Genomic DNA, 10241 nt, shown 5'->3' with positions numbered 1-10241 from the left:
TGTCCTTGTATTTTGGTTGAATAAACAAAAGAGCACTGAAGGCTGCCTTTGAGCTTCCTCAGTGCCAAATGAAGTAATGAGGTTTTTATGAAATGGCTTAGCTACAGAGTATTTGCAGAGATCTCTACAGCTTCATCATCATTAAGCAAAATAAGTTTATCTAAAACCTCATAAACTTAGTATCAGTTACTACCAAAACTGAACCATGAAAGTGCGAAACACCCTTTATTTTCAAGTAGTCCCCTCGATTTTCTTTTGTGATTAACAGGACATTTAGTTTTTTCTAAATTTCTACTTTTGGTCCAAGCGTCTTCCCTTCTATGAGCAGACATTTCTTACTTCTGTAATGACTTTATAAGCTCCAACAGTAGGTGGTGCTATGAATGCACGAAAATAAATAAGTACAGACCACAACAGAACTGTCACAGGTTTATTTCGTGACTTATTACAACATAGAAATATGCCTTTTTAATACTTCATATAAAGTTATTGACAATACAAAATTTTTTTCTTTTTTTTCTTTTAATGAAAATGATTTAACTTAGAAATCTATTGTGAAACTTTTGTCTAGTTTTGCAATTCTCAGATATTCCAGTGCAAAAATAGATCCCATTACAGACAGCATAAAGTGCTTGGAATGAAGGGCCAATGATAAAGAAAAAGCACAAAAACATAGCTTCATCGTAGGGTACAAGACGGGAGAACAGAATACTTAAACCTTATGGAAGGTTAAACATTCTATAAAAAGGGATGCAACAATTCTGAAGAGAATTAGAACAATATGACTATAGCACTATATTATTACTAGTAAATAGTAACAAGGGTAGAAATTAATATCTCAGCGTCAAAGTGGTTCAAGATAATATGACACATGGCTCTTTGGAAAAAATTTTTACCTGATATATACAACCACGAGAAGAAAACAGACACATCCCTTTAGTCAATGATTAGTATACAGTGAATGCTGTGCAACATTTAATAGTCACAATGCATATGCCTTCAGTACAGATATAGAAATACAGTAGTTTGAGGTTTGGTTATTTGTTTTTTAACAATGACCTATGCTGGGCGTTTACCTATAGAGGGCTTTGTTATTGTTTTCTTTTGTATTTTTCATATTCACAGTTAATAAGGTTTAAGCTGTCCAAAAGAAGCAAAAGCCGAAATCTTTAAACACTTTTGAAAATTTCTGAAACTCACATGGTTACATTTCCACAGGGATTATATAGAAATTTTACCTGACTGAGCAGAGAGTTGTAAAAATTTCTACTATAATTAGGCTTACACAGAAAAATTTAAAAGACTGCTGTTTGGATAGTCTAAAAGGTAACAATATTAATGAAGTAGATGGGTAGCTGTAGACTTTTTCTAGCTTAAGAGAACCTTTAAATCTATATTGAAATGTTGCATTTTTTTAAAAGTAGTTCACAGTGTCTTTTGATATTTTAAAACATGGCCTTGAAGTAATCAAATAAAGGAGCTACTCATGGTTTTAATATAATACAGAATTAGAACATGATTCTAGTGAAATGGGAAAACAGAAGCTTGATTTTGAAAAATATTGAACAAGGAGAAACAATTATTCTGTAAATTTTATATCATTAAAGATAGCATAAAATATGAGCTCATGCCAATAGTTATTGGAAAAATGCCTCCATTGCTTGCTTATCATTTTAGAAAATATCGGCATTCATTTCTTTTTTTTTTTTTTTTAAGATTTTTTGATGTGGGCCATTTTTAAAGTCTTTATTGAATTTGTTACAATATTGCTTCTGTTTTATGTTTTGGTTTTTTGTCCGTGAGGCCTGTGGGATCTTGGCTCCCCAACCAGGGATCGAACCTGCACCCCCTGCATTGGAAGGTAAAGTCTTAACCACTGGACCACCAGGGAAGTCCCCTAAAGGTCATTTTCTTTTTCCAAGCAACAAGTTGCATGATAACATACAGTAAATTTTAAAAGAAAAAATACAGATTTGGATAGATCTGAAATCTTGTACCTTTAGAGTTAATATCTAAATTTTTTTAAAGGAGAAGACATTAGTAATGATATTGAAAGATGACTTTACCAAATAGTATTTCTCTCATAATTTTGTTGCCTCAAGACAGATGACATTAAGCATTAGTGCAATATTATTTTTAACAAGTATTTACTGACTAAAAAAATTAAACTGGGTTAGAAAAGTCTGAGATAATCTTCACGTGGGGGCATTTGCTGTTTTCTGGTTTTTTTTTGTTTTTTTCATGATAGGTTAGTGATTGAAGAGATGACAAATCTGAGATTGTCAGAATGGGGTATCTGAGATTTTCAAAGTCAATTATTCGAAGGTACTAAATGCCATAAGCACAGTTTTATGTTATTCAACAAGCTTTGAAGCCAGCCGTCTTCTCTGTGAAAGTATTCGTTATATAGTCTTGTGATCCTTATGACATTTAAACTTTCTTGGCTTTTGCATTGTTGCTATTTTCAAAAAGTGGGCTGCCCAATATTCTTTCAGTGGGTTCCCACAACCACAACAAAACCTGTAGTTGTAAACCAGTTAGCTGACAAACATGGCACAGGAAATCTACTGAGACTTAATATCTCCTCACCGCATCCATCCATACTCAGTTATGACATACACTCAAAAAATACTTGATTAATGCACTGATACTAAAAGTATTCTAAATGATCTTAAAGAAACTTAAATACAATGTTGTCATGAGATCTTGGCCATCACACTGTTTTCTAGTCACTAGGCATTAGATGATCCATTCGCAAACTTACATGAAAAAATAAAGCTAGCGCGGCAGTGTGGCCATACTCCTCTGTGCCACAGGGTTCTACAAAGAGGCCATTCTAAGGTTTCAGAAGTCACTGACAGAACTTACAATTCCAAATAACATTAAAAGTACAAAGATTTTTCTCAAAATACAACTCCATCTTTTCATATTCTAGATTAATCCAAAAAGCCAGAAATAATACTATGCTTGTATCAAGCAACAAGATCTTGAGATGCACTGTACCGTGTTAGCAGACAATCAGGACAAATGGACACAGGCCTCCCTTGGTTGGAACGCATCATCCTCTTCATCCCATGCCCTGGCTTCCACAGCCTGCGGCCCCAACAATGCGGTTGCTGATTCTTTGCTTCTTAACCAGGATCTAAGTATACTTAAAGAGTCCCAGAAAGATAGCCTCGGAGACTCATGGTTCCAAGCAAGGATAACAACGAAACCAAGTCTCACTCTTGCATGTTACCATGCAATTTGCATGTTGCAATTTGCATGTCACCACCATCAGAGCAGCTCATCAAAGAGGGAATCAAAGCAGGACTTTCCCCACACATGGAACCATTTTGTCACCCGATATTTGATGATGTCAACAGACTCTGAGTAGAGCAGCTTTCACAAAAGTGTGTATGACACACCATGGTGCTTCGGGCTTTCTGAGCAACTTGGCATTAGTAATTCCGGCGCACTCATTGCCGGCACTGGCTGTGTCACCGGGAAACCAGTCTCCTGGCTTGGCATGGCTTAATGAATGAGGATGCCTTTTGATTTTGATAAACAATCACTGGCCATGATTACTTGATGAATTATTGTTGCAACCCCAGTTAGAATACAAAGGAACAAAAAAGTATGTCAAACCCATATGTCCACTGGGTTCCATACTAGAGTTTCACATAAGTATAAGGTAATAAACTAAATTCAAGTCTTTCTCACTCGAGAGCCATACGAGACATAGGCTACAAAGGCACTGCCCTTGTAATGGAATTTTGTTTTCATTGCATTGAATTGCATTGCATTGAATAGTATCAGTACAGTATCCAGTTTACCTCTTCCCACAAAATCTTCCAGCTCTTCCCTCTGGAACACTTCACATAGTGCAAAGGAAGGTCTAGTTCCTCCTTTCTTCTAGCCACCCTGTATGAACAGGATTCTTCATACATAACTTTCTTTCACTTTCTCGTCCTGCAGAAAAGATGTGAGAAGTGCAACATCCACTACTGTCTGGTTTTTGTGTAATGACAGGTCCTTTAAGTGGTCATCATCACTTTGGTCCTTGGCAAAGTTTACAAATACCTGTCAAAATAAAGGTGGACTTTATGAATAGCTCTAACTTGCTCTCTTTATTCTAGTTACATTTTTCCCCACGTGAAAATTAGAGAATACGAGATTGAATAAATAGATTAACTAGAAAATTTTGTGTGGGAGGGAGAGGGGAATACTTGACAAAGCATTAACCTAAAAAACTCACCTTCTATTATTGCCCCCCAAATCACCAACTGCTCAATCATCTATTTACTTTGACTCATACAGGCCTGATTAAAGGGAAGAGGGTTGAAAACTAACATTTACTGAACACCTACTAAGTGCCAGGATCTATCTGGTACCTGATGTTATCTAATTTAAATGGGATAAGGCACCTGGCATAATACCTGCCCATGGCAGATACTCAATAAAAAACTGCAGTTTTTATGATTATTATGACAATTTATTCTCACATGAACCCTATGAAGTTGGTAGTATCATCTCCCTCTGCAGATTCAGGGAGGTTAGGTAAAAAGCATAACTAGCAGTAGTAGACCAGGAGTTCATGCTCAGCTCATCTATACTGTGCTATAGGGCCCACAATGGGCAGTGGGTGGAGAAGCGGCAGGAAGCCTCACCCTGAAAAGGAAACCTGTTTCTGACACTCTAAGCTTACTTGGTCAAGTGTTGTCTGAGAGACAGAGTAGTCTTCTATGTGGAGTCGCTTTTTGCTCTGGGAAAGGATGCTGAAAATCCTGGCCAGGGAAGACAGTGAAGAGGGAAGCTGGTACTGCAGCATGTTCCGGTGCTTCTCCTTCAGCACGCTTCCCGGGAAGGCGAGTTCAAAGAACTCCTGGACAGGCTTCAGGTCAGGGTTGGACCCTGCTATTCGTACGACTATTGTATAACCATCTCCAAACCTGAAAGCAGGAAAAAGAAAGTCCAAATGGAAGACCCTCGGGAAACTTCTCAAAAGAATATTTAACTCTGAGAACCCCACTTGGGCCATGAAAGAGAGAGGTCCCTGCCAGACCCAGAAATAAGTTTCAGCGAGCAGGAACCAGTGGTCACGTACTGAATACCTATTCTATGTGAGCTGCCTTGCCGAGGGCTTTAGACATGACTTCACTTAATCCTCACCTAGACCTGTGAGGTCTGTCAGATGTTACAGAGAAATTGAAACTGAGAGTGTTAGTCACTTGCTCATGGTACGCAGCTCAGAAATGGTAGGGCCATGGTGTGGACCCAACTGTGCTTGACTCTGAAGCCTATGCTCTAACCTTACTGGCACATATAAATCTTCCCATTACAACTCTATAACAAAGCTAGAAAGTAGATATTCCTAGAACACTGCCCCTCAGAGAGGTTAAATAACTTGCCGAAGTGCATACAACCCATAAAAGGTAAAGACAGAATTTGCACGCAGCTCTGTTTGACTTCAAAGTCCTCATTCTTTCCACTATACCATCTTGTTCAGTTTATTTCCCTTTATTTTAGATCCACCATGTATACACTCACAAAAGAATAAATACACGACTTCTCAGTATATGGGATCCCAAAGAAACTATCTTTGTTACCTATTTTTCAGATGTTGGACACTGCCAAGACACCTGAACCGCCCATTGACCATAATTGCCATCCTAGTGCAAAGAGCTTCACATTCTTCCATACTGTGGGAAAACAGAATGAGGCTTAGTTTTAGAGAGGTGCTCCTATAACCATCAGAACATCACCATGTCATTTGGCATTTCAAAGAAACAGATCCCCAGCTTCCTGGGGTGTAATTGCATCCTGTTACAAATACATGAAGATGGAGGGAAAATGCTGTTCACTGCCATGCCGTTTATAATCGTGAAAAAAGTTGGAAATGATCCAAATGTCTACACAAAAGAGGAATGGTTAAATAAATTAGCTTATATCCTAATGGAATACTATTCACTAATAGCTATGAGAAATGATGACACATCTAAATTAACTGACTTGGAATAATGTTCTCAGTATTGTTAAGGGAAAAAGAACTTAGTATATATGCTAAAGCTTGCATTTTTGTTTGTAAAAAACATATACACTGTATATAGATTTGCATAGGGAAACTCTGCAAAGACATATGGCCTGATGACAGTAATAGTTGTCTCCTAGTGATGCAATGTCAGGTGATCATAATTTTTTTTTTCTATTTGCCTTTTTGTGTTTTCTATTTTTTTATACAATGATCATATATAGTACTTGGAAAACTTAAAAGTTATGCAACAAAAAAGCCAAGCTAAGTCTTCACTACAGACCTATGAGATGTAAGCACTACTGATCTCCCTTCTTTGATGATACTTAAGGCACAATTCCACAAGAATCGCCGGGCTTTGGGGTCCATGCCTGTGGTCGGTTCATCCTGTAATTAGAATAAAATAAGCCCTATTATGTGCTGGGAAAAAAAAAATCAAAGATAGGTTTGGTTTTAAATTCAGAAGCATCTCTGAAATAGCCTAAGTTTTAACTTACCATTCTATTTATTTCCTGATGGACCAAAGAACCAGACCTTACATACAAGAATATTTCATACTGTTTGCAACCAGTTCACTTTTACATGCATCACTGAAGTAGAAAACTCTAATTTTTTATGAAAAGAAATTTCTCCAAATAAACAGAAAGGGAAGGGGAAAAGTCTTTTAGTTTCAACCATCTTTTCATGACTGACAAGTATATACTAAAAATTATTTTTGTCTGATACTGAAGTCAGTTTAAGGTTTGGGTAAAATTCCTTTTCTTTTCTTTTTTTCTAATTCTAGTTCACTCTGGCTTAGCCTGTTATACTGTACTTGCTAGTTTTAGAGAAACAAATCCAAGTAGTCTGGATAACTTTAAAGCCTCAGCCCAAGGCTTCTTCCTGTAATAACTTTAGTGCTCTTCTCCTCTACAGAAGAAAAAGGGTCAAGGGCCACTGTCAGTCTGACCTTCTGTTTTCCATTTATCTGTATGTAAGGAACTATGACCCAGGTGCTACCTTGGGGATCCTGAAGCTGTATCCACACTCTCAGTCTTCAGGGGATGAACACATAGATGGCATATAGTATGGTCCAGAGAAAGGTCAAATCACACACCCAGCCTCAGCTGCACCTGTTGGGCTTCTCCATGCTAGAGAAACAAGGTCTCTGGAGTATCTCCTCCTTTGGAGCATCTGAGGGCATGTCAGAGCCACCCCAATGTGTGTCAAGGAGAGGGGCGACAGAGCTTCCCTCTGGTTCTCTGAGGCTGCCCTGCTGTTCCTCATCGGGGGAGGGGGGCTTGCCATTGCCAAGCCAGCCATGCACGGCCTGGACATCGAGGACTTTAGAAAAGAGGTGTCGTCCATTCAGGCCAGGACAAAGTTTCCCATTCACAGTCACACTCACCAGAAACACCACAGGAGGCCCGCCAATCAAAGCCATGGCCGTCGAGAGCTTGCGCTTGTTGCCTCCGCTATAGTCCCCAGCATATTTTTCTCCATACTTCACGAGGCCCAGTTTCCGAATTGCCCACTCACCAACCTAAGGGTGATAAAAAGTGTCTTGACCTTTGTTGGGTTTGGGAATTTGATCATGCTTTCTTACACTTGCATATGAAAACTCTTTCACTGAGTAGGACCAGATTCTATACAATCACGACCTGGCAAGTGTGGAGGAACCAGCAGCAGGGGGCAGGGACTCGCGTGGGTGGGAGCAGCACTCCCTCTCTGTCCGCCGGTGTGAGGCAGTTCAACTATCCCTGTCCCACCGCCACCACGGCCTCCCACCCTGAAAGGAGCTGCAAAGAGCCAGCACTTCACATTGCTGCATCCACAAGGAAGAACAGCCTGAAGCCGATGGTCATGTGTGAAGGTCACAGCCGTAAAGTACACTGTTAGGACGCCAAGGGAGACAGGCTGGCTTTCCGGTGCCCACGGTACCTTGCCGACTTCTCTCTCCGGGACGCCTCTCAAGAGCGCAAAGAACTCCACGTGCTCTCTTCCAGTCAGCAGCTCTGTGATGGCATCGAACTGAGGGCAATAGCCCATGTTCTGATGTACTTCGTGGATGTTCGATAAGATACTGCAAAGAAAAACAAAACTGGTCAGGTTTTTAAGCATTTAGATACTCTGATCAGACCATCTTGCCTAATATTCCTATAAAGAGTGCTTGCGCATGACCAACACACCAGTGAGCACACCTGCTATAGCGTGAAGGGACAGCCTTTCTGCCCCCAGGATGCCAGCCCCTCCTGGAAGTCAGGGTTCTGGCCTATACCCTGCCCAGTCCTTGCACCTGGCTCCCCCAGCACCTCAATCTGCAGGCTCAGTCCCATTTCAGAATTCCCAAGTCCATCCCAGCTGTGGCACCATCTTTATCAACAGCCTGAGTCACACTATCCCGGAACTTTAACACTAAGTGTCCATCCCTGACTTGATTCTGTGGCCCAGTCATATGCACCATATGCTCTGTTGCTCCATTCACGTCAGAGGAGGCTCAGCAACTCACTGTGACTTCCTCTGCTTTTTGCTGCCCATACATTGACTCGCACATAACATGATCCAGACCCCCTGGTCCCACTAAATACTCAACCCAGGAATCCTCCTGGTTTTGAAGGTTTTTTTGATCACAGACCCTCTGAGAATCTGATGACAACAAAAAATATACCTACAGACACAATTTGACATATATTGGTGGGGGCAGTTTTTAGGCCCTATGAAGCCATTCTCGGGTTAAGGATCCCTAATGTAGGAGAAAGCTCAGTGTCACATCCGGGCTGATAGCTGCACTTTAGCCACCTCTGGACAACCACGAGTTTGGCCCATCAGCAGTATTCATTCCTCTCTGCATATAAATTAGTACTCCCAGATCCAGCCTTTTCCAGAACTATGATTGAGGCACTCACAGACCCCGTGCCTGGACCTCACAGCTACACTGCCCACACCAGCTCTCAGAACCAGGCACTGTGACGAACCTTAGTTTGGGCCAGTTATTGCTGCCATTGCTGTGTGCCCCAGGAGCCTGGTACTAGGAACAAGACGGGGAAAGCAGGTGTATAGCCTGTAGCCTTAGGCCAACTATTCTAGAAATTCTGTTCTCTTAAACCTCCTTTACACTGCTACTGAAAAAACGTGTAAGAGGCAGAGGAGAGCCATGAGTACATTAAGTTCCTTGCTCTTTTCAATTTTATTGGCTAGCAGCCTCTTGTCCAAATTGTGAGTTAACCACCCATTAGTACGTTGTGAAATAAATTTAGCGGGTCACAGCCAGTATTTTTTAAATGGTGTGGTAGATAGTAGAATAAGAAATATCAGAGTGCACTGCAAGCAGGAAGAGTAGGTAATGTTTTACAAAACTTTTATTTAAGCTATATGCCTGTTTATGTGTTTTTGTGTATTTACTCGGTTGAGAGGTAAAATGTATTGACTTTGGTATTGTGGGTCATGATCAAAGAGTTTGAAAGCCACTGCCTTGTACCGTCTCTCCAATAGAAAAAGCCCAGAGAAGTCCCACATATTTCGAGTGCTCGAGTGTAACATTGCCTAACAGGACTCTAAAGGGTACTGCACCCCTTACGATCAGCCTGCTTAGTGATCTGTGCACTCTCGGATAATAGCCCACGGTGACACCAACAGTTGGCACACCCTTTAGCGAGGGCAACTTAGCAAGTATATAGATAACCTTTTATCTTGTAGGAATTTTCCCTGAGGAAACAATCAAGATGAATACGAGGACACATTTAATGAAAAACAGAAACAAATGTCTAACAATAAGGAATTGGTGAAATAAACTATAGGTACATGTACACAGATGCATTTTATGCAGCAAAATTTCTACATCTTAGAATACGTAACCAGTATATATTGTATTATATACAATAATACAGTCATTAACAACAAAAGAACTAATTTAAAAATCTAGATGTAGTATGATGTCAATTTTATAATATATTTATATGTGTATATAAAGTAGAGAGATTTGGGGTGATGGGAATGTCCTAAAATTGTATTGTGATAATGGTTGCACAATTCTGTAAATTGCCTAAAAGTCATTTGTTGTACTCTTAAAACAAGTAAATTGTACGGCACGTAAATCATACCTGAATAAAGCTGTTATAAAAAAAGAGTGAGACTAAAATGAAATGTAAATAGTAGTTATCTCTAGGTACTGGGATTATAGATGACTTTTATTTTCTTCTTTACAGTTTTACTATATTTCAACATCTTTAGAAACTACAGAGTACTGTTATAA

At 39.8% G+C, this 10241-nt stretch overlaps 1 protein-coding gene across 1 annotated transcript in view; it reads right to left on the bottom strand.

Annotated features, from left to right (window-relative positions):
* Nucleotides 1-416: 416 nt before the first annotated feature.
* Nucleotides 417-10241, bottom strand: part of ABCA1 (ATP binding cassette subfamily A member 1) — a 138370-nt gene continuing 128545 nt past the window's right edge. The window contains exons 45-50 of the mRNA XM_060154710.1: nt 7931-8072; nt 7398-7532; nt 6294-6397; nt 5589-5681; nt 4688-4931; nt 417-4062 (exon numbers count right to left, since the gene is read on the bottom strand). Of these exons, the coding sequence (XP_060010693.1) occupies nt 3922-4062; nt 4688-4931; nt 5589-5681; nt 6294-6397; nt 7398-7532; nt 7931-8072 (859 nt within the window). The 3' untranslated portion in view covers nt 417-3921. The remainder of the gene's footprint in view (nt 4063-4687; nt 4932-5588; nt 5682-6293; nt 6398-7397; nt 7533-7930; nt 8073-10241) is intronic.

This window comes from Lagenorhynchus albirostris, chromosome 7, assembly GCF_949774975.1.
Source record: "Lagenorhynchus albirostris chromosome 7, mLagAlb1.1, whole genome shotgun sequence".
NCBI classification, from domain to species: Eukaryota; Metazoa; Chordata; class Mammalia; order Artiodactyla; family Delphinidae; genus Lagenorhynchus; species Lagenorhynchus albirostris.
The sequence above is the reverse complement of the archived record's forward strand: the minus strand, read 5'-3'. Positions and strand labels throughout refer to the sequence as shown.